Here is a 27,943-nt window from a genome sequence, read left to right as displayed (position 1 = left end):
TTTCTTGATTTTAATTCTGGCACTTCAATCCTGTCTTCCAAATGTTCCTTTCATACTGCAATACCTGCTGCATTATGGAACTGTGGCTTTTTGGCCTGCATATTATGCTAAATTTCATTCACACCAGTGGCCATGGTGTGTGACATAATGAGCAGCATCCTACAATGTCACTACTCCCAATCCTTTCTTCCTGAAGGCGCGGAGGATGTTCTGTCTTGACAAGCTGAAAGACCTGTGTAGACAGAACTATCAACTATCAGATGAACACAAGGCTGAATTCTCCCCAGAATTTTAAAGAACTTAAATGCAGATTGCAGTTTAGAAGACAAGTTGTACACTATTATCTACTGTATTTTAAGAAGGCAGGCAATTTGTATGCATTGTAATTTTTATTTAACAAACAAGTGACAACACTAGAAAACACATTGATAACCAGTGCTTCAGCAGTGAATGTGGGTTCTAAAAAAGGTTCATTAAGATAAATAGCTTGGTTAAGATTCTAAACCATAAGTTTTATTCCTTCCAGGAATGCTGAAATGCAAGTGTTTACAGCTGCAATTCCTTACCGGAACTTCTACACAATATTATTATCAAATATAATCAGCAGTTTCAAAATCAATACTTATAAAAGCCATAATTAACGCTTATTAGTAGCCCCTTGCAAATTTATTGCTTTGAGTTAAACATTCCTCAAGAAAAACTTAGAAACTTAACACTAACTTCACAGAACCCATTCATTCCCTCACTCTACCTTGGTTAACACTGGAAGCAAAATAAGAGACTTCCCAAAGGTGTTTTAAAATGGAAAGCTAACACAGAACTATCTCCTCCCCATGACTTGCAAACACACTTTAATGTTACCACTTAGAGCCAGTAGAAGAGCAAAAGTTGAGAAACATTTTCCAGAAGTTTAACTGATTACTTGTATGAAGTTTATACAAAAGGAGATCATTTGCCTTACACGTAAAAATCTGTTACTTTAGAAGAAGGCATACATGTCATAATCTCAAAGGAGAAACAACACACTTGCAGGTCTCTCAATACCAATGTGCAACAGCAAATTTTTGAATTCAGCAATGCGTCAGAAATCTAATAGCATTCAGTGTTTTACAAAACATATGCATACTGATGGTACTTGTGCCAGTTGAGTATCCACCCGGTCCTTCCATTCACATTTATGCAGCATCAAGTGTTCTGTCGAGTTCACCATCTTCAGAATCATCATCATCAGAAGCTGCTGAAGGTACACAACCCAATCAAAAACCTTTCTACAACTCTAAGGTACAGGAAGCAATTTTTAATTTGAACACGAACATGTTTAACATAGCATATATGTAATTTTAATTAAGTGTTTCCAAATAGAATGCTTCCTAAATTGAAAACCACAGTCATGCTTCACAACACACACACAAATCTTATCTCTTGAACTGAAAATGGAAAAACACCTACACATGCTTATGCTAAAATGAAATCAATATTTAATGAGCACCATGAAGTAAATGGAAGCAAATGTGTTTTAAACCCAATGCGTGGGTGGGGGTAAAGCTTTCAATTTTATTGACGAAAAAATTTAAAATTATCAGAGAAGTCAGGTATTTCTGAAATGTCCTAAGGTAACCTATTTTTTAATTGTTAAAATAAGACCATCATACTTTTTTTGTACCCATTAATTGTATCCTTTAAGCAACATTTAAGAGGAAATTCCCAATCACCACAATAGCCTAGTTTCTATTTTAACCATTTCAGTCCAAAGTTTTCTAGGAAGTCTATGAGTTCTATCCAACTAAGTCATACTCGGAGCAGACTCACTAAGATCAATACACTCTAATTTAATTCAATTATTACTGTGGATTTATTCAAAGTATGCTTATGCTGGATATAACTCTTTGTACGATGCACTGTGTGATTTTGCTTTCATTTGATGTACAAATACATGTACATGGAAGGCACTATATTAACAATAAATGACATTTTGAAACACTTTCAGCAGAAGCAAAGGTTAAATCCACGTCCCTCAGAAAGGAAAAGTTGCTAAACAATTATTATTCTTCATTAAATTTCTATACTGTCCTTCAAAGATTACAGGGTAGTTTAAAATATAAAAAACCACAAAAATACATACCATAGTAACACACAAAAACAATACCCCCCCCCCCCAGTTTAAAAGGCCATAGATTGTTTAATTAGCCAAAGGCCTGGGAGAAGAAGAATGTTTTTACCTGGCGCCTACAGATATGTAACGAAGGTGCCAGGTGAGCTTCCCTGGGGAGAGCATTCCACAAGTGGGGAGCCACTGCAGAAAAGGCCTGTTCTCGTGTTTCACCCTCCAGACCTCTCGTGGAGGTGGCACACGCAGCAGAAGGGCCTCTGATTACGATTGCAGGGTCCAGGGCAGTTCATATGGGAAGAGTCTGACTGAATCACTTGTGTTTAAAGTATAATACATTTTCTAAATAGCTACCAAACCAGTTGCTCCCACCCAAAGTGTGTCAGTGACCTACACATTCCCGAAATTCATTGAAAAGGAAGCAAAAAATCCATTAAGTAGAATAAATTATACCAAACAGCTATAGCTGTAGGAGCAGCAAACTAGAAAATGGTATTTAAAGAGGGCAGCAAAATGATTTGCAACTATTGGAAACTGATTAAAGGAGGGTAGATAGTGTTGCTCCATAAGAGCAGCACGGCTGAAATAAGAACATATGAGAGAGCTTCAAGGAAGAGAAAAATAAAGGCAGCTGGTTCCTGGCAATACTATTTTTCTCCTCTCTACAAATACAAGCATTTCTGCACAAACACTGAAGAAGACATTCTGCTCTATGAGCCAGCTCACAAATTCCTGGCTTCTTTCTGCTGTAATCAGGGTTTCATCAGCTCAAGCAGAACCAAAAGAAGCACACTTCAGTTGGTTTCAAGGACTATTGGGATTCCTACTCATTGGGAAGAGAAAAGGGGGCATGGGAATGTACAGCTGTAGGGTTTACAGGGAACAAGAAACTACATATAACTTCAAGTTTAACAACTGTAAATGCTCACCTCTTTTTCCTCTTGCTGATCCACTAACGGGTTCACCACAGACTGTATGGCAAAGCAACTATAGATCTCAGGCCCTCCTCACTAACACTTCAGCATAGATACATACTAGAGACTGATTACTACGAACATGTAAGTTACAGCTATTCTACTGGTGCTATAATTGGCTAATGCATATTCTGTCCAAAATGCAAGCAGAAAGTCAGGTGGTTTATACTAGACATGACCAAGTTAGTCATCACCTACAAAGCAGCAGCCCTTCCCAAAAACGTAATTACCTCTAAAGGACACCTCTCTACAAGTTACTTAAGATTTCATTATAGAAGTACACACTCCTGAGAACCTGATTACGTTATTCGGAGGCAGACATTAGGAGACAGCTAGACAAATTCCTAATGTCCACCTGAAAGTCAGATTGAGACTGTAAGAGGTTTCATTCAGAATGGTCTTGCTAAAGGGAACAATCCAGTCAAGAATGAGTGCTTTTAATGGACTCTTTTCCCTTTCAGTTTTATTAGGTATACCAGTCACAGCTGCGTGAAAATTGCACATCAGCCAAGTACTCAGCATTATACATCGCAAGATACGAAACAAGAATAAACTTCATCTTTGACTTTTAAATGAAACTAAAACAAGCAGAAGCCACCTACTTTCAATATCATCCATGTGTGCCTGAAGAGTCCTTGCAAGATTAATAAACTAGAAATAATACAGAAATAAGGTAGTTTTAAAAGTTGTAAATCACCGCAGGCCTGTAAAACAATTCATAAACCCCAAAGCATATATATGCCATGGAAGAATTTAAGTTTTCCCAATAAGAACAGTCTGCTACATCAGGCCAATAGCTTATGTAGTTCAGCACTCTGTTCTCACAGTAGCCAAACAGATACCCATGGGATTTCCAGCAACTTTCTTTTGTCTATCTTGCTTATGAAGAGTCCCAATTATCCCCATGAATGCACACCTATAGAGAAACATGTGAGCTGGGCCAAGGGGGTGAAGGGATACTGATAATCGCAGAGGCTTTAAAAAGGCCCAGGAAACACCATCTGTATCTGTGAGCCAGAAATTCACACATGTAAGTTTCTCCACAAAAATGTGGGAATGTGCATGGCTAAAACTGACCCAACAATTCACATGTTAAGTTTCTTAATGCAGAAGTTATTAACTGCATGTAGAAAAGTACTGTATGAGCTAGGCCTTAGAAATGGACATATGTTGACTGTGAACCTACTTGCAAGTTTCAGTCTAGTTTACTATAAAGATGAGCACCGTCTTTAGTTCACGGAAATACATGCAGATCTTCAGATCCAAAACTAGAACAATGATTTAGAATGACTGGATTTGGGGTTTTTTGAATATTTGTCAAGGACACCCTTTGAGCAAGCAAGAGTGTAAGAAAATCTTGCTGTTACTATAATTGTAGCAGAATGAAATCTATCATTAGATGAAACTCCTTGTTCAGGAAGGAGTGGGTGTTGAGAAAAACTTGCATAGATAGTTGTCATTAACTCCTGCATATTTAGTCAATCTTGGTAGCACCAGCCATCCAGGGGACTTTGCTAGAGGATAAAATAAAATCCTTTCCCAAACAGGCACATTTCTAGGGATTTTTATTGGTCAATCAAGAAAAAATATAACAAAGTCTGCTCAAAAAAGGTATCAAGTACTGGAAAGTGGATAGAACAGGCAGTGGGTCCATTTATCTACAAGCAGAGGCTGCATGGGGCCCAAATAGGCATATGAGACTTTTTAGAATAGAAAAATTAATGCATGTTCATGGAGGTTATGCTTATCCTCCACTTTCCTTTACCAGTAATGTACCAGTACAGGTGGCCAACCTGCAATCTAGGGACTGCATGCAGCCCCCAGCCTCATTTTATATGGCCCCCAATGCCCCTGAAGCTGCCCCATTCTTCCACCCCATCACTTCCTCCTTTTTTCTCTTTCGATGCAATTTCAGAATAATTTGGAGTAGTGTTTTATTTGGTAAAAATAAATCGGTGAGTGCTGGTAGTATTTTTATTCCCAGATGTTCAAGAACATCTTTTCCATAAATGTGTGTCTAGCATAGTAAAGTAAGGAAGTTATTACTTGCATGACCAGTAGTTGTATGTGTCTGTTGCACTGAAAAAAAATCCCCTCTATATACCAATTTGAATGTAACCATATAAAACCCACTGGGTCTTACTTCAGGTAGACCTGTATTAGATTGAGAATTCTTATCTGAGATAGTCATGGATGCAGGACAGCCTTTATTCCAGATTAGTTTGTGGCTCCACCCATCAGCTCTGGCCCCACCTACTCTCTGCATGTGACACACAAACTCAGAGACATTGCTCCAAAGGAAATGTAGCCCACTCCTGCTATATGCTTTTTCTTGTCCTTGGATCCCAAGATGTTGCTAGACTACAACTTTCATCATCCCGAACAAGTGGTAGTGCTGGCTGGAGAAGAACGGAGTCCAGTTGAGGATCCAAAGCTGGGAAATGCTGCCTTAACGTACTCTTAATCAACTTTAAAATTACATTCAGATACTACCCAATGCCTATTTAATCTCCCCAATGTGTGTGGCTTTGTTTGTTAAGCAGTACTTTAGGAAATAACTAGAACCCCATATGCAAGCAGGAAGGACTTGTGCCAACAGAACATGTGTACATGGCTGCATTTCCTATATAACATCTCCAGAGGGGCTTCAGACCTTTGTGAGCAACTTTGGGGCATGAGAGACTGCAGCAAGAATGAGCAGAAAGCCCCAGCTGGGAGTGTGGCTTTTGATTCTGACCAGTACAAAATTCAAGAAAATATCAAAACATGCTTTAACAGGTGTCACAATCTGCTTCTGCCACAGAAGCTGTTTGCACCACTTACTTACCCGGACACGTGTGTTGGCCTCACTTGTAGTTCCCAGCATATCTGAAAAGCGCTGTTCACACAAGTGCAACAATACTACAAGGTAAAGCCCAGAACTGATAAATTCATAGTCTGCCTGGAGAGAGAGGGTATCATCAAGTCAAACATTTAAGTTGTCTTAAATGCACAATGAGTGCTGTTTTACACTGATTATTTTATCCCAGCACATGCAGGAGCAGTATTGCTTAATATCCATCAAAGATTCCAATCTTAACATGATTGCACTTTTAAAGAAACTGTAAAGACCGTTCTTCCAAGTAAATGAACACCTCACTAAAATGACTAATTCTATACTTAAGTAGACACTATTGAGAAAATTGAAAACTGAGAGCCGCACTAAACAATGGGAAGTCTTTTGGGCTCCTTTCTGCGAAACAAAGGGTGCCCTTGATAAATATTCAAAAGTCAAACTCTAAATTAAATGTAATGATTCAAATAAGCATAAAGTATTAAAAAACAGAAGCAAAATACATTATACGTTTATAAAACTTATATTGAAGCTTAATACAACTTGGTGTTTATATAGTAATAAATATGAGACACAAAAAGGTTTCATCTGAATACTGGTTAGAAAGATGCACAAGTATATTATACCTATTTAACAGTGAGGATTCTGTCAAAGACACTAGTAATTTCATTTGTTGGCAGGTAGATTTGCACATGTATGCCTTTCAACACCCCCCCCCCCAAAAAATGTTCTCAGATCTACCCCTCGTCTTTAAAAATTCTCCTAGCACCTCTTGCTAAGCCTATTTTGTAAAATTGTAGAAGGGAAATATATTCAGCATCAGCACACACACTGCTTATGACTAATGCCCCATTGATGTCTCCTTACTTATCAATGGAAACTAGTGCTGCCCTCTCCAAGTGCGTCTAAAGCCTACTCAGATATTCATTAATGGTGTCTGGTCCTATCACCTCCCATGACCTTCCGCATAGTGCATGGGAAATGGAACTGCAAGTACGTAACACTTTTTGCTTCAGACTGAAAATCCTCCCCGTTATTAGAAAGCTACACAATCTCTCACTGAGCAGGGAGGATTGTGACAGCATTCAGGTGAACTACACTCTCCCTTCAGACTCCATGAGGGAAGGTCAGCGTGGAGGAAGGAGGACGCTTCCACGGACATATTATTAAGAGTTCATCCTATAGACATCTTTTGAGATAAAATTGCACTGTCACTGTCAGAAGACAGTTTGTTTCTGCTATTCCAAAATCCCAACTTTTATCTTGAAACACTCAGCAAGTGAGGTCACTTTATCAATGATGTTCATTCTGGCTTCCCATTTATTTTGTTTTGCATTGTGTCTTAGGAACATAGGATGCTGCCTCATACTGTATCAGACCACAGGATTGATCTAGCTCAGCATTGTCTACACAGCCTGGCAACAACACTCCCAAGGTTTCAGGCAGGGGTCTCTTCCATTCCTACCTAGAGATGCTGGGGATTGAAGTCAGAACTGCCTGCATGCAAGGCAGATGCTCACTGAGTTACTGCCCCCCAAAATTAAAAAAATAGAACACAAACACACAGACACACAGCCCAAAATATACACACATATGACAGAATGTTATTCTAAATGGGCATTGCAGATATCAAATGTAAGTTTATGATTTATTTAGGAAAATTAAAAATTCAGTATCAAATTTGACCCAAACTGATATTTTCTTCTGGAAAAAAAAGTGTCCCGAATCACAGCACAAAACTGACACTTACCAAATTAGCCAAAATATACTAACTTGTTCATTTGCATGTGCTCTATGAAGCTCATGGATATCAAAATTGTCAAGATTGAGATGCAGCTTCTCTTTGCACAGCTCACAAGTAGTTACTGCTACCAGTGAAGAACCTAAGGGAACAAGGGAGTTACACTTTTTGTTTCAGAGTGAAGGCATTCTTGAGTCAACTGGGCATATGAAAGCACACTAACAAACAGAAAGATAGGTTTATCTTTGTTTATATAACTGAGCCATTAATAAAAAATAAACATGCAAGGCAGAATACACTGGTGCCAGTGATCAAACACCCAAAATTTCAGCTGCATTACTTATGTTTCGCAGTTCACTTACTAGCATCATCATATTCTCCTTCATTGAAGCGTATAAATTTATGTACAGATTCATATAAGAGGGAGGGGGCAGGTTGCTAACGCAGTGCTAGCAAAGTCCTTCACTGGTCAAAGAGCCCCGGACTCTTTGAGCTTTCTCTTTTCAAAAAAGTGCATCTCTAGCCCTTCCAGGAAAATGTTACAAAACAGTACACAGGCACTCTTCCAAGCCAATTTCTGTGAAATGACTCAGCCTGGCTGCTCCCACCTGTCAGTGGTTTTAGCCAATGAATGAAGTCAGAGTTGTGATTGGTAAATGAATAGAAATCCTTCAGGTCCTAAATAATTGCAAATCTTTCCCCACTTCTGTCTTAATTTCTAGTCCTTTGAATCGCCATAAATTGCCCTTTCTTTTTCCTCTAGCAACCAGGATCCATCTTTCCTGTGAGGGGTTCATCTGAGATTAAATAGACCCTATAAATTATTTTCTGCAAAATTCCTCTCCCCGCTAAAGACAAATGTGAAAACTCTTCAAAGAGATTTAGGCATGTCTCCTGCTGTGGAGGAACTAAGGAATAGGCATTCATGAAGAATTCATTGTATAGTTCGATGCAGTACAATTGTATACATCATCTACTCAGAATCAAGCATTTTTCTTTAATGGGGCTTACTTCCAGGTAAGTGGGTACAGGATGGCAGCCTAGACTTTGGATAGGTCGGCAAGAGGGGGGGGAGGCAGGGTTCTTGTGCCTAAGTTGTATAGCATTAACAAATTAAACAGGTTAAGCATTTTATAGTCTGACAATACAACTATGTGAAAAGCTTCAATATGACTATTATCTAATATTATGCTAAGCCATGTCCCAATGGCAGCCATCTTGTGTTATGCCCTGCCCCCATGGAGGCCATTTTGTTACTGGAACCCACAACTCTCAAAATTTGAAATATGCCCTTTTATCCAAAAAGGTTGGCGACGCCCTAGCATAAAGAGTGTGGTATGTCTCTCTATGGTCATATATACACACAGAAACAGGAACATAAGTAGGTATTTGAAGCCCCCTTTGCATCAAGCCTTCAGTCCACGGAAGAGCAACTCAGGAGCAAAGAAAAAATCTTGTCTTAAAAAGGAGCTGCCTTACCTGAGTTAATCTTGGATTGTAGCCACTTTTTCATACACTCCTGGTGAACATAGCGCAGACTTCCAGTGCATTTACATGGCTCTATTAAGAGGTTAGTAGCAGAAGTAGACGACATCTGACAAATTCTACATAAGTCTCCCTCCTCCTCTTCAGAGTCCTCGGAAAGGAGGCTAAGTAAGAGGAAACAGTTATTATGCAGAAAAAACTTGGAATACACTTTTCACATGTTAACGCATTAATCTGAATCACATTCACATGCAAGACAATCACGAAGTTTTCCCCAACCCAAGTTATTAATGGCACTGAAGAGAGACCATTAACCAGGGGGCGTATACCATCTCCAGGAACATTGCCTTGGATCCTAACATTCCTTGCATGAACAAAAGAGGTGATATTCACCAAATGAGACTTGCTGCCCTCTCTTCCATCTACAGCCCCATGCACATCCCCTAAGTCTGCTCCTGGGGGTTGGGGAGCATTAAGAATGGTGTGCAGGGCTGCAGATGAAGGCAAGTTGGCTGAAATCCCCACCCCCACCTCAATTAAAAGGGAGGAGCAATTTAGGATCAAAACCAACATTTTCAAAAAAAAAATAAAAAATTTGAAGATCTCTTGGTACATGGTATCAGTTTTATAATTAATTTAAAACTCCATTTAAAAAGCTACAGAAATAGTGCTTTTACCTCTCTTTAATTTTTTGAAGCCTTTCAGGGTCTCTTGAGGATAGTATTTTTGACTTGTCATTATCTTGTCCATCAGGCTGATTCCAGCTTGAAGGAATAATATCGACAGTTATCATAACATTGTCAGACAAATTACTCCCCAGGGTTGGGGGCACTGCAAACCGGAAGAGAGAACCAGGAAACATTCCTGATATTCCTGAATTTCTTCTACCATGCGCTGAATCTGGCCCAGAAGCAACAGATGTAGCACCATTAGGTACTGCAGGTGTTAGTGGCCTGGCAGCAGGCCTGAGGGATTCACTTTGTGCTTCAAGAGATACCTCCCCACCAGGTTCTCTTCTTCTGAAAAGATGCAGTGATCTAGCTGGTGTTTCAGAGGTAGAGGTTCTTGCAGTTTCATCTCTTCCTTCTCTTCGTCTTCTGGAAAACAAAGGTGTGCACCTGTTCCTCAGGGAAGATGATAGCCAAGAACCTGAATTTCTACTTTCAGAATCGGGTCTGTAACTTTCAGCTTCCGAATCAGAACTAGGATTTGATGAAACACCCGACAGGCCCCATCGTCTTCTAAGAAAGCTAAATCCCTGAGAAACATCAGGAGTCTGCCCTTCTGTGCCTTCAGAAGTTGTAGCTGTGTTAGTAGCACTAGCTTGGGTAGAAGAATGAGCTCTTGGAACAGTTGAATCTTCAGAACCTAATGGTCTTGAAGTCAATGAGTCCTGGCTAGACCTTCTTGAGAAAAATGTTGATGACATACTAGAAGCTAAACGAGACAACAGTTGTCTTGTTGTACGCCTTCCTTCAGTATCTGCAGGAGGCTCACTCAGTGACCTTTGGGATGGCATAACTCTTTCGGAACTGTTTGAGGAACCGCTTCCACTTCTCATGGCACCAAGGGTAAACTCTGGTTGTATATTCCTTTCAGAAGATTCTACTTCTCTTGGGACATAGTTAGATCTTGAATTCCAGCTATGCTCTCGAGAGAGTAATGATGACTGATGTTCAGAAGGCAACTGGCGGTTCATGGATGTGTTCAGCCTCAAAGAGCTCAGTGAGTTCTCTTTTGGTCTTGCTCCCTGTGCATACGAAGCAGAAGATCTTTCCTGAAGATCTACAATAATAAGAATCACAAAAAGTCAACTGTAAAATACTGCTATGCAGATAAGACTAACCAAATATGATTATTATTAACTAGAGCCCAAGAAGTGCATTTTTAACTAGACCCCAATTATATACATCTTTGCTCAGAAATAAGTCCACTGAATTTAGTGGGGCTTATTGGCATGTAAGTATGCTAGAGCTACAACCCTTGGTCTTGCTTAGAACATGGTTGATTATATTGATATATTGCATTTTTAGCATGCCCTTCTTCCAAGAAATTCACGAAAGCGTACTTGGTTCAGCCTTCCCCCTCCCCATTTTATTCTCACAACCAACATTTGAGAAATTAGACAGTGTGCAGTAGCAACTGGCCCTACTACTCTGGTAAGTTTATTTATTTTCTGTGTATTTCTATTCTTTTCTATTCCATAAAGATAATATTACAACAACAACAACTGCCAGCCAGCCAGCATTAACTACGTCTTTTTATTTGTGACTATACACATGTATGGCTGGCTATAGCAATTCAAAATTACTCCTGGGTTCAGTTATATTTTATTTTCTCTATAGTGACACACCAGCAGAAGACAAGAGAAGCAACAAGAATTAACATTTCTAAGTTTTTGAAATTGTTTTGACCAAATTTGAACCATTCCCACCCCCCATCTCTTTTCTTATTCTACTTTTTTGGATGTGACAGCTATTTTGTGTTAAATAGGCCACACCCTTAGCAGCAGCCATTTTAGGACTGGCACCCTCAGCACTTTCTCAAAATTCCCAATGTGCCCCCAAACCTAGGATGAGCATACCTTCCTCCCACAAATGCATCCCTGGAGACAGTGCACAATTAGGAAGCCATATCCTTAGTACTGTTCAATAATGCTATTTTATTAGCTTAAACTAGTTACGGGACTAGAAGTTAAGTTTTTTTAAAAAAACTGGCCCAATACATTCAAACCATAAGGCTTCTTTAAGTAAAACTTTGCCGTTCACAATTAGCAACATTCTAAACCCCCTGAAATTTCTATCCTGCCATGTGAGCCAAGAACAGTGTCTTCATCTAAGCAAAAACAGATAATAGACTGAACCTCATAAATAGAATGAAGCAATACATACATGATGAAGATGAAAAATCACCATTTCTGCGACTACAGTCCACAAGACTGCTAATAGATGGTTCTGCTCTTTCCAGCTCTCTCCTCTCTCTTGCAAGTTCAGTTCCTAATGATCCAAGTACCATTGATGAAGATCTGGGTACATCGCTGTATCTCCATGGGGAATCTAAAATCAAAAAGTGAAAAACATATGTATTCTTGCTTCCTTGATAAAAGTCTTAAACACACAATATTTACTGCTGTGTTTTTAGGCCTGATTGGAATACACTTCTCTCTTCTGAAAATTATGCACAACAATATAGTTGTTATTATTATTGTAATGGCAATCTTGCCATGACTTGTCGATCAGTCAAAGCCACTCTATACTAGAAACTCTGGTTGTGGAATAAAAGCTTTATATGTATTTCATTGCCCCAAATAGATATTTTAGGAGCATAATAACAGTATCTGATGCTATATGCATCTGATGAAATAGACTCAACCCCACAAAAAGCCATAACATTTGTTAATTTTTAAGTTTCCACAAGACAACTGTTCTTGTGTAAGAGCATGGATAGCAAGAAGCTAGCTTCAGTATAAAACAAAATAAATACACATCATTTTATACCTTTTAGCACATCACTTACCTGAAACTGTGTTTAAACCATTATTTCTCACACTAGAGGTAGATGTATAAGAAAGTTTAGGTCTCTTAGAATCAGTATCCTGTTGCTGGCTATGCAGTCTTGAAGAATATGATCCCTGAGTTCTTTCAGATTCGCCAAACCAAGAAGATGTAAGAGGTGAAGATGAAGATGTAGACTACAAACAATGTTTTGAAAGGTTACTACTTTTCTGCAAAATACTGGGCCTTAAAAAAATAAGCTAGCAGAATATTAAATCAAATCAAAGTGAAAATGCTTGGGTTATATAATGAAAAGGGCTTGTATGAATGAGATTGAAAAAGAGCAGGCTTACCCTTAAAAGTATTAAAAATAAGTCTAATATCTATTGGTGATCTTCCCTCCCTCTTTTTAAAGACTTGGGAGCAAGCTTCAGAATCAGAGATGGTGCAAAGGGCTCCAAGTCCAACAACCAGAAACACAGGATTTGATATTTCTATTCACCGTTAAGTAATACTAGTTAAAAGGTTTTTTTTCTATTTAGACAACATGGTTAGATCCATTCTCAAGGATATATACAATCCCTTCACAGTTCAACAGGTTTTAAAGAAAACAGTTCAATTAGCACAGTTTCTCTTAAAACTGTTATTAACCTATCATTCATTTTCACATTCAGAAGCTAATGTCTTACATGCTCTGAAATCTTCTCGGATTTTAATTTATGCATTCATGCGGCTGCCCCTTAAAATGTCATCAGACACAGAATGCCAAGGTGCAGCTCCTGGTTGGAAGCAGATGTCACATTTGTTAACACCTGCTCTTTTTATCTGCATTAGCTGCTGGTTTGATTCTAGGCTGAATCTGTGTCAAATTTTCAAGTCTTAACAGTACTATCCTGAGCACGTCTACTCATATAAAAGTCTCACTGAGTTCAGTGAGGCTTCTCCTGGCAAGTATGTACAGCAGCAGGGGGTGAAGAACCTGTGGAAATTCAAATGTTGTTAGGCTCCAGCTTTCTTCAACCCCAATGGTTAGGATGGTTATGTTAATAGTGCAAGATCAGAAGGGTCATACGATCCCCACCCTTGGTGTACAGGACTGCAACGTAAATGACTGCACCCTAGACCCTGAATATAGTAGGAGTGCCTTTCCCCAGGTTACCACCTTCATCCACCTCCCATTTTAAAAGAATCTGAAGAATTATAAGGTACTATCACCAAGGGAAAGGTTTTCATCTACTAGCAACAAAGCATTTGCAGCAGTAGCATTGTTTTGTCAAAGCTGTGCAGAGCTTTTAGGATGCCTCTCTGCTGGTGTTAAGCCTTTTTCCATGTATTCTATTTTGTTGTAATAGCTATGTGGTTTCATATTTTATCTTTTGGAAGCCACTTTGTGATGGTTAAAGCAGGATATACATCTAAATCTAAATTAATAGTTAATTTGGGGTCTTAGTGTGGGAAATAATGCCAACTCTTTAAATTAAATTTAGCACTATAAATATAATATACAAATATAAATATGCTTGTGAATTTATAATTGTGTGCTTATTTTTTTATTACATTTCTATATGTTAGAATTGTTATTGTTGTTGTTGTTGTATCCCATCTTTTTCCCTGACAAGGACTCAAGGCGGCTGCAGACACATGTCTCCATCCTTAATTTCCCTTCATTTCTTCCACCCATCCCCTGCTTTCTGCTCACAACATGTTCTCTAGCACTTACACAGAAATGTAACTCACAGAGCAAAAGTTAGAAACTTCTAGACTGAATGCAGATACTGAAAAAGTGAGGTTTGCACTGTTTGTTACAATGTAAAAAGTGTTGTTTTTGAAAAAAAAGAAAACAACAACATTTCCTGAACAAAAACAAGAAAACAAATCACCTTTCCACTGCAGGAAATAACATATAAAATGATGTACTTAATCTCCATATTTGGAGGCCACCCCAAGAATGCCTTCTCTCATCTAACTGCCAATCTAACTGCTTCTTCAGATGAGAACACAAGCGGAGCTTCCGTACCCAATGGGTATGGGCAAAATATTACAGGGAAGAAGTTGTTAGGCAAAAACTAAGTAATTTGTGGGGAATGTTGGCAAAACAGGATTCTACAAAGTACATAATGGCTAAGCACAGATACTTACAGATGCTTGGATTTTTCTAATGCAATTCTAGGCATCTCAGTTTCCTAAGAGAAAGCTACATTTCTGCCATCCAACTGCAGTCTAACACAAAACTAGACAACTGATAACATTTGCATGTTTCTTTGAAACTTACTAAATTAGATGAATGCGACTGTAAACTTGGAAAACATTTAAAATAAATATTTAGGATACAAACAGCTCTTACCAGTCTGTTTCTGCTTCCCAACAATCTTCCAGACCATGGACGATCAAGTGTTCCTGAGTAGCAAGTTGGAGATGAAGCTGGAAGCTTCCACGGGCTTTCATATGCTTCTCTTTCTCCAATTGCCCAGTCTCTACTGGAACTATGCAACCGACTAGAATCCTACAAAGTAATATGGTCACATTTCTGCTCAAGACATCAAGTTGAGTTCCATCTATGGCTACCATCCTTATGATTTTAATAAGTACATAAAAGCTATGTTTGTACCCAGAGTATTGCACTTTGGATAATGTGAAGCAACTCCTGTACTTTTTTGGAGGAAGGACGATTACTTTTATAGATTTGTGATATACCACTGCAAATGTTGGGTGTCAGTTCGGCGTACTTACTTACCTGACAGTTAAGTACTGTTACTCTACTAGATTCTGCTAGACTAAGAGGAATGAATATCTTGCTAACAGTGCATCACCATGGTGACTACTGCCTGAGGCTGGTTTGAACATTGCACCAGGCAAGATAAAAGAAAATATGCAAAGCATATCTATCATCACAAATAAATGGAATTGCAATTAACTGCAAGATTAGCCTGCCAGGGACCTGTGGCTGGGAGTACAGCAGTGCTGGTGTGCTTAACACTGATATACTGGCAACCAAGACCTAATTTGGAGTTTTACAGTACAGTCAATATCATCCTGCTGTACTGCATTTTTTAAAATATTTATTTTACACTGGTTTTATTATTGTTCTGTGTTGATTGTATTTGTATAGCAAGCTCCTTCAGAAGGATGGGTGGGATAAAAGAATAAATAGTAATATAAATAAATAAAATTTATATGCCACTCCAGGAACATGGTACCTGTACATATAAGGTCAACATTCCCAACACAATATTCGAAATGTGTTACAGTACGTTGGGTAAGGAACAGTCCAGGACAATTCCCTTGTGAGGAAGAGCTATCCAGTATGACAGCATTTATTCACTTCCTTCCTCACATTTGCCTTTCCAGAAGCCCCTAAGTGGAAGATGGTTTAAGCCAGGCAAAGTTTGTTCATCTTACGTTTCATTTGGGCCACATTTTGACATTTCTGATACTCTGAATATTCATTTTCAATTATCCCATTGAAATTATCCAAACACCCATTAGGTGTTTCACTATCGTTCATGGATCACTCTCTCAAAAAATTCCAATAGAATATTACCTGTAGAATGTCTTGTAGAATATTACAAGATATGCTGCTGAACTTGCTACCCTGATACAGGCTTTTATAATTTCTAGGCTTTACTTCTGCAATGAACTTTAAATAGGCTGTCCATGAAAATGACTTCAAAACTTCATCTGCTACAATAACCAGAACCATCTTTTAACAGGTATTACAAAGAACACTTATTTAAACCCTGCGCTGTTGCAGCAGCAGTAACTGCCTATATGTAAAATAAAAAATAATCAGAGAAATCAGCCAATAGAAAACATATGCAGTCCTCACAGAGGGTGGGCAAAAAACCACAATTTCCTCACTGTGGTAGGCAAATTCAAAATGCTTTGACTTTAGTGTCTGGGTCCAATATACCCAACTGACCATTTCTTTCAATATGCATATACAGTGGTACCTCGCAAGACGAATGCCTCGCAAGACGAAAAACTCGCAAAACGAAAGAGTTTTTCGTTTTTTGAGTTGCTTCGCAAGACGAATTTCCCTATGGGCTTGCTTCGCAGGACGAAAACGTCTTGCAAGTTTGTTTCCTTTTTCTTAAAACCGTTAATACCCAGGGTGCATTGCTTGAAGAGGTGCAGTTCCGTGCTTCGCAAGACGAAAAAACTCGCAGAACAAATTAATTTCGTCTTGCGAGGCACCACTGTACCAGTACGAACCACAGGCTTGTACTGTTTGAATATGATTCAAGCCACACACCTATCTAGATATTACCTTTGTAGCTCTGGAATGCTCTGCCTACCACAGTGAGGAAATTGTGGTTTTTTGCCCACCCTCTGTGAGGACTGCATATGTTTTCTATTGGCTGATTTCTCTGATTATTTTTTATTTTACATAAGCAGCTTAAAATGCTTTGAGAAAATGGCCTTAAAGCATTTTAAATGTTCTATTTGGGGCTAAGAAAATATGACTATGAGCCCCTTCCTACCCATGTTTACTTAAAATCAAATAACACTGAATTCAATAAAGCATCCTTTCAACTGAAGGATGGTAGTTAAATCTCCTACTTACAGGAAGCATCAACTAAGTTTCTAAAGTGTTGCAGGAATGTAACTCATTTTTTTACAAGTAGTCATACCTGTAAGACAGTCTTAAGAACATTCCCACAGGAGAATTCCTGCTTATATAATCTACTGGAAACAAACTGAGAAAGAGCTATAAGCCCTGCCGAAGTCCTTGTTTTGTAAGTTACTCTTAACAGAGAAATGCTAAAGCTTAAAATAGCCACAAGCATTTCTATATTTAGAGGCTTAATTCTGCTAATTCTTCAAAAAAGATAGCTAAAAGCACCTACAAAATAAACTATTTCCCAATACCACTTTTCAGTTGAAGCCAAACCCTGTTTTAGGATAATGCTTTAAAATAGCAATGCTGCACTATGTAGTCTAGCTTTCTACACATACAGAATACAGAAAAGTAAAGTTGGAAGAGAAATTCCAAGGCCACATATATATATTCTAATTATGGACAGTATATTGACAATATAGACAGTATGTTGGCAATTGAGGAAAAAAGAAGTGTTTTTTCCAGCAGTACAGCAGTTGCTTGCTTGTACTGTGAAGTTATGGAAAAAAAGCCAAACTTCTTTACTAAGAACTTATCACCAAATACCTAGCATGCACTACTAGTGCTGCATTTGCCCTGTAGGAAGTCCGTCCATCAGGTGGGGAAGGAATATAAGTGGCAGAAAGAATGTTTATATGTTGAACTGGAAAGTGCGGGTCACAGAATGAACTCAGTGAGCTTTGCACTCAGAGATGGTCATGTGGTCTCTCAATGGACCACCCAATAACAGGGACAGGGATAGCATTATATTGTTTAAGGCTAAATGGCATGTACTAATATGGAAAATAATAAAAGGTGTTATTTGTACATCATTATCATGGGGCTAGGCTAAGTCTGCCACAAAGCACAGGTCATCTCAGTTTTTGAGTTGGCAAAGAAGTTTTATCTCTGCCCTAATACCCCTTGGGATTATAGCCCAACCTACCTTACCCCACATTAATGCACCCATCCTGTGAGGGAGAAGATATATATGGTTTGCCTGCCTACCACAGTTAATGCTATATAAAAATTAAGCTTATCCCTATAAAGTAGCCACTAAAGAGTAGAATGTAGCCCTTATGCTTTGTTCAGATGTCAGGGAACTGCCATCTGAGACTAAGGAGGTGAAAGGGCTCTGTAGCAACAGCCGCTCTACTTAGCTTCAAGAGAACTACTCTCTTGCTGGTCAATGTCTATATTCCCCCAGGCCAAAAAAACCCCGTTGTCAAGGCTACATGGGCTGAGCTAGAGGCGTTTTTAGAGCCTCTCGAATCTACTTACCCGTCTGCCCTGACCATTGTGTGCGGAGACTTCAACGCTCGCATAGGAACAGATGACAACAGTCTATACACTCATTTCAACCAATTTATGGACCCCGAAGAACTGACGGATATTGGCGCGACACGACTGTCCAAAGATAGCAGAAGTAATTTCTCAGGTCTCTGCTTGGTGCAGGCTGCCAGACGGAGGGAACTGCTGATATTAAACGGCAATATAGAGGGGGACCGCCCCGGGGAATATACCCATTTCTCCAAGGCTGGGGGAAGCGTTATAGATTATATCTTAATCTCAAGATTTGCTCACAGCTTTGTAAGGAAGTTCCAAGTGGGCCACAATATTCTGAGTGATCACCTGCCTCTAATTTTAGAGCTTGCAGGTCGGCCTTTTGACTATTCTATTGCCGAGCCACAATATATACCTTCTGCAAATTTGGTTATACCTGCCCCCAAAAGACTTAAATGGTCCCCAATACTGAATGAAAATCTAACCCTCCTTCTTCAGTCACTGGAGTTAAAGCGTATTCGCTCCGCTATCGTATCAGGCAATTCAGTAGCTGCGATCATGGAACGCTTTAAATTACTTTTGGAAAGATTGAAACCCCATTTAACAACAGTGATACATTGCTCCGCTACAAAGAGGGCAAAGGACGGAGCTAGCTGGTTTGACCTGGAGTGCAGGCAAACAAGGAGACAAACGAGAACAGCCTACTGGAGATACAGGAAATCAGGGACTGCCCCCCTACTTAACGCTTATATTTATCTGAGACGGTCTTACAAACAATTACTAAGGAGAAAGAAATTGGAAGCTGAAAGAGCCGCTTGGCACAGTTTGGTTAAGGCATCGCACGAGAAAGATACTACTTGTTTTTGGCGAACCATATCTGGTCTACTGGACCAGGAGCGTACTAATTCCATCTGTACAGTGGAACCAATGGAGTGGTTGCGCCATTTTCAATCTTTGTTCTATGACCAGGAAGCCCAACATTACAAACTATGCATCCAATTGGAGGACCTACCTCATTGGCCACCAGTAACTGCGAAGGAAGTTGAGAATTTAATCGCACAACTAAAGAACAACAAGGCCCCAGGGAATGATTACATCCCTGCTGAACTTCTGAAGTCCAACATTGGCTGGTGGGCCCCCCTGCTGGCGTCTTTATTTTCTTGGATCGACTCAACGGGTTTACTCCCAGATGGTTGGTCTGAGGCAATAATTATCCCAATCTATAAAAAAGGACCCATGACAGACCCGGCAAGTTATAGACCAATCAGCCTTCTGCCTATACCGAGCAAACTATATGCCAAACATCTTTATACCAAGCTAACTAGCTGGCTGGAAACTGAAGCCATTCTAGCGGAAGAGCAAGCGGGTTTCAGGCAAGGCAGATCCACCATAGACCATTGCTTCATCTTAGCCTATCTAATTGACAAATATGCCAAAAAATCCCGTGGGGTGCTATATGCAGCCTTTATCGATCTAAAGGCTGCTTTCGATTCAATTCCACCAAAGGTTCCCCAGGAAACCTCAGCCAGTAGCGAGGTTTCGGAGGGAGTACTTTGGCACCACCGACGATGAGGAGGAACTGGAGGGATTCAGGGAATCGGAGTTGGAAGGAGGAACAGACTCCGATGAGGAGGAGTACTTGGAAACCGGAGACAGCAAAAGGTGGAGGGAAGTGTTCGAAACTTCAGAAGATGAGGGAGGTTCCTTCAGGGGTTTTGCTCCCTCGCCTCCCGCAGAGGAGGGGAGGGAAGGGGGTGAAGGGGGCCCTGGAGGGGAGGTGGATGTCAGGGAACTGCCATCTGAGACTAAGGAGGTGAAAGGGCTCATGGAGGGTGAGAGAGACCATTCAGCGGAGGAGGGGACCAGCAGGGGGAGAAGTGGAGTTCCAAGGGAAAGTGAGTCGGAGGGAGGGCTCAGAGACACTTCAAGCGGGAGCAGCGGGGAGATTTCAGGACCTCCTGTAGGGACACCCACTCCTCGGCGGAAACTGTCACGCCGAGAGTCCAGAAGACGCGTTTCCGTTAAGGAGCTTTTATGCTGGAAGAAGTTCCGTAAACGCCCACTGTCCGATACAACGAGCGATTGATGGAGTCATGTTTAAGGAGCTCCATCACAGACAGAGGTTTGGGGACTTAGCCAAAATCTGAGGGATTAGGATTTTACGCACAAGCAGCTCATCATCCCATCACATCAGATTTAAAAAATATATATTTAGAAAATGCATAGCCTGTCCTTCCACTGCAGTTATAATACTCGGGGAGATTATACTAATTTAACCAAATTTACCGTTCTAAAAAAGGTGTGCAGGATTTGTGCTTGTTTCCACAAAACCTTAATTTCAGAACTCTGATGTGACAATCAAGCTAACAACACTTTTTTATTTATTTCCTTGAGATATGCGTAATACCCAAAACCAATAAGCATACTTTTTATAGGCTTAATAGCTGTAAACTTCATTCCCCTTTTTCTTTTCTTCTTTTACACTTTTTGTCACTCAGGCTCCTTTGTCCAAGACAAAGGATTTGTGCATTTGAGAACGCACTTTTAGTTGGGTTTCCAGCTGTTGTTGGACTACAACTCCCATCATCCCTAGCTAAGCAGGGCCAGTGGTATGGGATGATAGGATTTGTAGTCCAACAGTAGCTAGGGAACCCACATTTGAGAAACACTGTTCTAATATATAAAAGTTACCATTAATATCTGTATAAAAGACTAATACATACACCTAAGGTTTAATCAGTGTGAAGAGATCTGTGTCATTTACAAACTGCCAAGTGACAGAATTTCTGGTATTAAATAAATCTATCAAGGCTTCAGAAGATGTTTTTGGACATCTTATCATGATCATATCTTAACATGTTAAACAGATTAATTAAAGTTCTTTTTCCTAGCAAGGTATCCCCTTTCATGCAACTTAAGTCCACTCATTTGTTCCTGAGCAGAAACTCAGAAGCGGAAGCTGAATGAAGCATGTATCACCATCATCAACTACTACTTACTTGGCATCCAGGTTCCAATCTAAGTGAAGATTCTCTTGTAAGATATGAGTCAGTTAAACCGGTTCCTCCATTTCCTGCTCCTGTCCTAGCACTTTGAGAACTGGATGGCTGAGTGGATACCCTCCTTGGAATTCTTGGTGGCTTTGATTCCATATTCTATGCAATATGAAAAAAATATTTATATTTCCAATTAGATAATGGAGCATATTCTTTGTAGTAATACAACAATACAAGTTATAAATTTAGCATTCATATGGCTTGTAACATTAAGCTTTGTACAAATGTTTATACACTAACCTGAGGATCAACAAATTAAGGTTAAATCTAAGTACAAAGCAAATATATACATTTCAGGAATTGGAAATAAACTGCAGCCTCTTAATCATTTGGTCTACTGTAATGGATAATGTCTTCTTACAGTCACTAAACAGCAACAAAATCAAAGTCTGGACAATGCTATAACACTTGCTGAACTTTTTTGAAGAGACACAACACAAGTAGAAGTTTGGGGGCTTTAAGAACAACACCCCAAATTGCACAAGTGGCTATCCAATTAATGTCACAACAGTGGTTTCAGTTTGGGGCAAAGAGGTTCCAGTTTACTATACAGTTTTACCTGCTGATCAGAAAAATGACAGCCATTCCCCTCAGTTGACATTATTCATAGAACTGGAGTAACAAATACATACCTAGTCAAAGCTTGACAAGTCACAGCTAAAAACTACAAGGAAGCACTTACTAGAAGTAAACCTAAAGAAGCTGGCATTTCTGAAATGTATGATATGCAAGAGTAGAAAAGTCATACATGTTGAGGTATCATAATAAAGTTTCAGGAAGGTCAACACTGAGCACCTGCTACCTTCTAATAAAGTTATTAACCTGGTTATCTAGAAGAAGCTCATATAACCTTGGTAATAAATAAACTATTTCAAAAGCTGTTCACAAGATATACAGCCCTGAAAGTAAATACCCTGTGTGTAACCTAGTGGAAATGTAGCTTACTTCATAATAAAAAAAACAAGAAAAAGCAAGCACACAGAGCTGTTTCAGCACTCCATCAACTCACAAATGTGCACAGACAAGTTCACCTGGCTTTGGGGGAATGAGCTTTTTGTGATTTTCTAAGTCACGTACAGTTATTACTGTACATTCAGACTGTAAGAACTTCCTGGGTATCATTGCACATGCTTCGTGTCTTGCTTAAATGCAACCCATGGCCACTATACATGGAACATTAGTACGCCAACACAGCACCTGCTCAGGCCATAGACACACAGTATGCTAACATCTGTACATACCAAAGTCAATCAGAAGCCAAGTGTGTGCTATACTGCAAACGTAAATTCTTTTTGCTCATTCAACATATTTACAACAGGCAACAGTTGACAAAAAATGGTGATGATCTGCCTAGGTTCCTTTTTGTATTTTTTTTAAAAAGATGACTGCCCCTTCCTCCCTTCCTATTACTCTTCCCTCAACTTCTGAGAAGTCACAACTGATGGTTTAGTGTGCAGACGCAAAAAGTGTAAGTTTCATCAAGCAGTACCTTCTGGTTTGAGCACATTCAGTTGCATCTAACCAGTTCCTTCCTTTTTCTGGCCTCAGTACCTTCCTCGTTCTTATTTTTTGGTTATGTTAAGAATACACATATAACCTTCCACTCTAAAGTTTAAGGCATAACATGCATGTTTGTCTGAGGTAATGAAGCCTCATGCTGTATTCACACGATAATGTTTTGTGAATAATGTTTTGTTTAGGACTCAAGCCAGATCAGGCACTCAGGTATCCCAAGACAGCTTCCATTCGCCCATCCAGACTAAATGAGGACTAGATGGGCAGAAATTCAAAAAGACGCAGTGTGCTCAAAACTGGAGTTCAGTCTATATGTTTATGATTATTTTCTGCATATTGTATTTTACTCTAAGGAACTGTATTTTTTCTTATGTTTGTTTCTGCAATGACTACATTTAAATATTTTTCCTCTGCTGAACTGCTATTTTATTGCTGCCATTTAAAAGTTACGATGTCTTTGGAAGTTTTGCTCATGTCCTGCCAACAATATCCTGTACACTTCAGAACTGAGTCACTTAAAGAATATTTACTGTATCATCTACCCATTTGACTGAAGTTAATAGTCATGTAGTTTTGGGACTGCATTACTTTTTCCAAGTTTATGGGCAGAGCAATCTTATGAAGGGGGAGGGTCCTTGAAAGAGGTACCACCCCTACCCACTGGTTCCAATGGAGAGGGGAATTACACATTCTCTAAAATTGACATAGCTTTCTCCCAGTTCTGGAGTACAAGAGGATTTGGATTCAATGGATCTAAAGTGTCACTATATGCTCCTAGAATTACTCCTTTTCCCTATCACCAGCAGGGCAGTCACAGCAGTGAATCTCCTTTTCCCTGCATCTGTACAGTGGTACCTCGGGTTACAGATGCTTCAGGTTACAGACACTGCTAACCGAGAAACAGTACCTCGGGTTAAGAACTTTGCTTCAGGATGAGAACAGAAATCGTGCAGCAGCAGCAGCAGAAGGCCCCATTAGCTAAAGTGGTGCTTCAGGTTAAGAACAGTTTCAGGTTAAGAATGGACCTCCAGAACGAATTAAGTTCTTAACCCGAGGTACCACTGTACTTTGAAATGCACTGCATCTCTGCATGGCTCACTGGTATCTACCTTCAATGAAGTTTGACCGATTACTGTTAGAAATCAGCTAAGCAGCCCTGATTCCCAACATAGTTCCGTAAGAGACTCCACTATTTCTTTCTCTCCCTGATTAAGTCTGTTGCTGTATTTTTATCACTGCCTCTTCTTTAACCATTATCTTATCTCTCACATTACCCATCAGCTGCTAAAGTTTTCGAAGGCACTTTTGATGAGAGGCCTTAAAAGGAGGCATTTGAGAGTTCAAATCTACCAGATCGATCCAATTACACATTTGTTTGATTAAGTACAGATACTTTGCTAATGTCATTCAAATAGTTCGAGGAACAGCTTATAAATTTGACTGAATAACTGTACAAAAAAGTCTTTTGAATGGTGCCTGAAGCTAAAAGTAGGTTTTAATGAAGTAGCAATGTAAAAGTCATGAGTACACAATGTTGAAAACAATACAAACTGTTTATCACTTGTCTTTTTTCTGTATCCAAGAAAGAGATAGTTTTAGGTAATGGGTTTGGCTGAAGTTCTTAGGAGAAAACAGAGATGCTCAGTGCAATATATAGTAAAAGTTATCAAATGTCAGCTGAAAATTACCCTTGCTGACAGTGGACACGTAGTGGACACACCACTGCGCTTCACCAAACTGCTTCGTCCTTATATTTTCATCCCAGTTGTCTCCAAAACAGACTATAACCCCAACTGGGATAAAAATATCTAGGTAAAAAGAGTTCTGAAGAAGACTACTGTTTTGCTTTTCTTTCCCACCCCACCCACACTCATGCTGCCATAATGTTTAACTTGGCCCCAGACAAGTAAAAACTGGAGGAAGAAGGAAACAAAACTGTCTCTAACTAAGCAAGACTATATCCAGCTAAAGAAGCCATCCTCCTTCCCTGTTTACAATGGCAGGAAAAGAACATGGCAAACAGATTCTGAAGATGGTAAAGTGAAATTGCAGCAAAGAAAGTTGCAGCTTACCAACAAAACTCTGCTATTGATGTAAGAACTTCCCTAACTTCCTCCCTGCAATATTGCTTCCAAAAAAACTCTTGCAACACTGACAGTGATGATTTAGACCTACTTGCAACACACATTGTTCCATACAGAACACATCTAATTAAGCAATGTTTCTCCTGAGGGGCAAATTTTTACATCTGCATTCTCCCTTCTAATGCAGTTTCGCAATTATCTCATCCTGAGACAAAGAAGGCCATCTTGGGGGAAACATCACAGAGTATAAATTATTAGGGAGCAAATATCATGAACTACTTCATGTTCAATGTTTCTCCAACAGGAGTCTGAACATAAAGCTAGGGCACTAATTTAGCTAAACTAATATAACAACACTTCCATTAAGTCACTGCAGCCATCTTGGGGCAATGTAAGGATTCTTCTCATCCTCATGGCAAATTCTAACATACCCACATACGATAAACATCATTACTTGAGCAAACTTAGTCAAAGCAGTTACTGAAAACAGATCTAGTTCCCTGCAGATTAAACTAGCTGTTTACCGGTAAGATAGTACTACTCCAAATTTTAGCACTAATTCAGGATGGGCTGCAGGAAACAAAACTTACTGTTCTCTCAAGCCACTTTTAAAGTGTGAGCTGGATGTCCTAAACAAGGGAGTAGTGTTACATTGCGTAACTGTAGTAAATGCAGAACAAATTATACATTCATGTTCATCACTGTAACATCAAGATTTTCATATACAGTGGTACCTCGGGTTACAGACGTTTCAGGTTACAGACTCCGCTAACCCAGAAATAGTACCTCAGGTTAAGAACAGGATGACAACAGAAATTGCACAATGGTGGCGCGACAGCCCCATTAGCTAAAGTGGTACCTCTGGTTAATAAGTTTCAGGTTAAGAACGGACCTCTGGAACAAATTAAGTTCTTAACCAAAGGTACCACTGTATTAAAAGCCACTTCTGAGTAAAGACCACAACCCAAGGTTTATCAGCTTATGCCACCTTAAACACAAAACTTTTTCAATGGTGACACAGTACTCATCTGTGGGCAACTTCACCAAGTGATGCAGAGGCATGCAAAAATTGCAGCCCTGTGAGGCTGCTGACAATTTTATGCCAATGGTCTCTGTAACCCCCTTGCAGAAGAGGAAACAAGTCTGTAAGGAGCAAAGTGTCACACAATGGGACATGAGAAAAGGGAAATGGAGAAACTAGAACAAGGATCTTTCCATTAGCTTCTTGGGGGGGGGGGAATCAGAGCGGCCCCAGAATCTGTGTCAAGCTGCCCCATGGGACGTAGCTGAGGAAGAGAAAGGCAATGCCGTAAAGGCTAGATGAGTCAAAGCTTGTTCCAGAGCATTTATTCGACATAAATAATCAAAGACGTGTAAATGCTGCTGAGAAACTAACGGATGCTCTGGATGCACAACTGGAAATGGGCTAGGGAGACCTGGGCCTCAATTCCAACGCCCATTGCTCTCAGCCTTACCTATGTCACAGAGTTGACACGTGGATAACATAGGGAATAACACCAGGTACACACCTTGGGAGGAAGGGCAAGACATAAACCTGATGATGAAGACAAATGGAAAGAAGTACAGCATGTCGTAACAAAAGGGTAAGGGTTGGGGGGGAGGTATTAGAGGCTGCATAGTTATTGCCAACCCCATAACACATGTATCTCTATGGAGAGGACTAATTAAATCAACGAACCTAGTTGCATATCTGTCCCTACTGTTACTTTTTGAAACAGGCAATGCAAATTAATATGTACTCCGTGTGTTGTTGTTATGTTATGTTTACTACGGTTGAAAACCAGTAATACGAGTCCCTTCCCCCTTTTTTTTTTCTTGGCACACTTATGGGGCGAAAGCCAGTGAGAATTTCCAGTTCCACCTCCTCGACTGCATGGTTGGGAAGCATTTGAAAAGGAAAAAAGGTACGCCTGCCTGAGAGGAATTATTTTTATTTTCTGCTCACGTAGCCATCAAGACTGCTGGATAAGGGGGGGTCAGGCCAGTCCCTCAGAGCCTTACAAGGGAAAACGAGAACTGGGCCAAGGGCTCCTGCCGACTCACTCTCACACAAGATGGAGCCTCCAGCTTCAAAACGGTGGCCCTCGCCTCCAGCCCCGACGCGGAGCACCGCCCCCACTTCGCCCCATGTGCCCCCCACCCCACCAGACGAGATACGGAACACGAGACACAAGCCGCTCACCGCCGCTTGCCGCTCTCCGACTCTGCTTCCTCCTCCTCCAGCTGCTAGCTGATCCGACAATGGCGGCCGCTTCAACGCCGAGTCGAGGGAGGGGAGGGAGCCACCCAGCGCCGCCTGCCAATCACCGCCGAGCCAACGGCCCCGACTCGCCGCGAGCTTCTCCCCAAACTGCTCTCGCGAGAGCAGGAGCCGCAACCAGCGTCGACGCACATACAACACCCTCCGCCCACCCTTATCTCGTGACTATCTCCGGTGAGGTCGATGTGTGCCGAGGAGGCGCCCGGAGGCTGCCGGGAAAGCGGAAGAGCTGGTGCTTTTGCGGTTTTGTGGGTGGGGCCACACTTACCCTTGGGGCGTGTGACGTATGACGCACGTCACTTGCTGGAATGACGCCCGGGGTGCGCGCGTGTGTGCGCGCGCGGTTCTATCTGTACAGGTCTCTGAGACTCGTTGAATTAAATGGTGCAAGGTCCACGCGGCGGTTTTAGAGGTGTCAGAATACTACTACACTGCATCTCCCACCCCACCCTACAAAACACAAACACACAAACGAGTTTTAATTTGTATTTA

General features: G+C 40.3%; 1 protein-coding gene across 9 annotated transcripts; it reads right to left on the bottom strand.

Moving 5' to 3' along the window:
• Nucleotides 1–370: 370 nt before the first annotated feature.
• Nucleotides 371–27,649, bottom strand: MARCHF7 (membrane associated ring-CH-type finger 7). Of its 9 annotated transcripts, none has more exons than XM_053407830.1 (13): nucleotides 27,374–27,649; nucleotides 26,646–26,725; nucleotides 21,515–21,670; nucleotides 14,979–15,137; nucleotides 12,657–12,831; nucleotides 12,032–12,196; nucleotides 9,818–10,925; nucleotides 9,135–9,304; nucleotides 7,688–7,797; nucleotides 5,909–6,022; nucleotides 3,684–3,732; nucleotides 2,220–2,367; nucleotides 371–1,237 (listed from the first exon to the last, which is right to left on the bottom strand). In XM_053407830.1, the coding sequence occupies exons 3-13, from the start codon at nucleotides 21,665–21,667 to the stop codon at nucleotides 1,228–1,230; spliced, it is 2,361 nt and encodes a 786-aa protein (XP_053263805.1). In that variant the 5' UTR covers nucleotides 21,668–21,670; nucleotides 26,646–26,725; nucleotides 27,374–27,649; the 3' UTR covers nucleotides 371–1,227. The 9 variants fall into 9 exon arrangements, with proteins under 9 accessions (XP_053263805.1, XP_053263797.1, XP_053263790.1 ...); XM_053407822.1 differs by having other exon boundaries at nucleotides 26,646–26,699; XM_053407815.1 differs by lacking the exon at nucleotides 26,646–26,725 and having other exon boundaries at nucleotides 27,374–27,648.
• Between the last annotated feature and the right edge of the window lie 294 nt (nucleotides 27,650–27,943).

The sequence above is a fragment of the Podarcis raffonei genome, chromosome 1, assembly GCF_027172205.1.
Source record: "Podarcis raffonei isolate rPodRaf1 chromosome 1, rPodRaf1.pri, whole genome shotgun sequence".
NCBI classification, from domain to species: Eukaryota; Metazoa; Chordata; class Lepidosauria; order Squamata; family Lacertidae; genus Podarcis; species Podarcis raffonei.
Note: the sequence above shows the minus strand (reverse complement) of the source record. Positions and strands in the feature narration are given on the sequence as shown.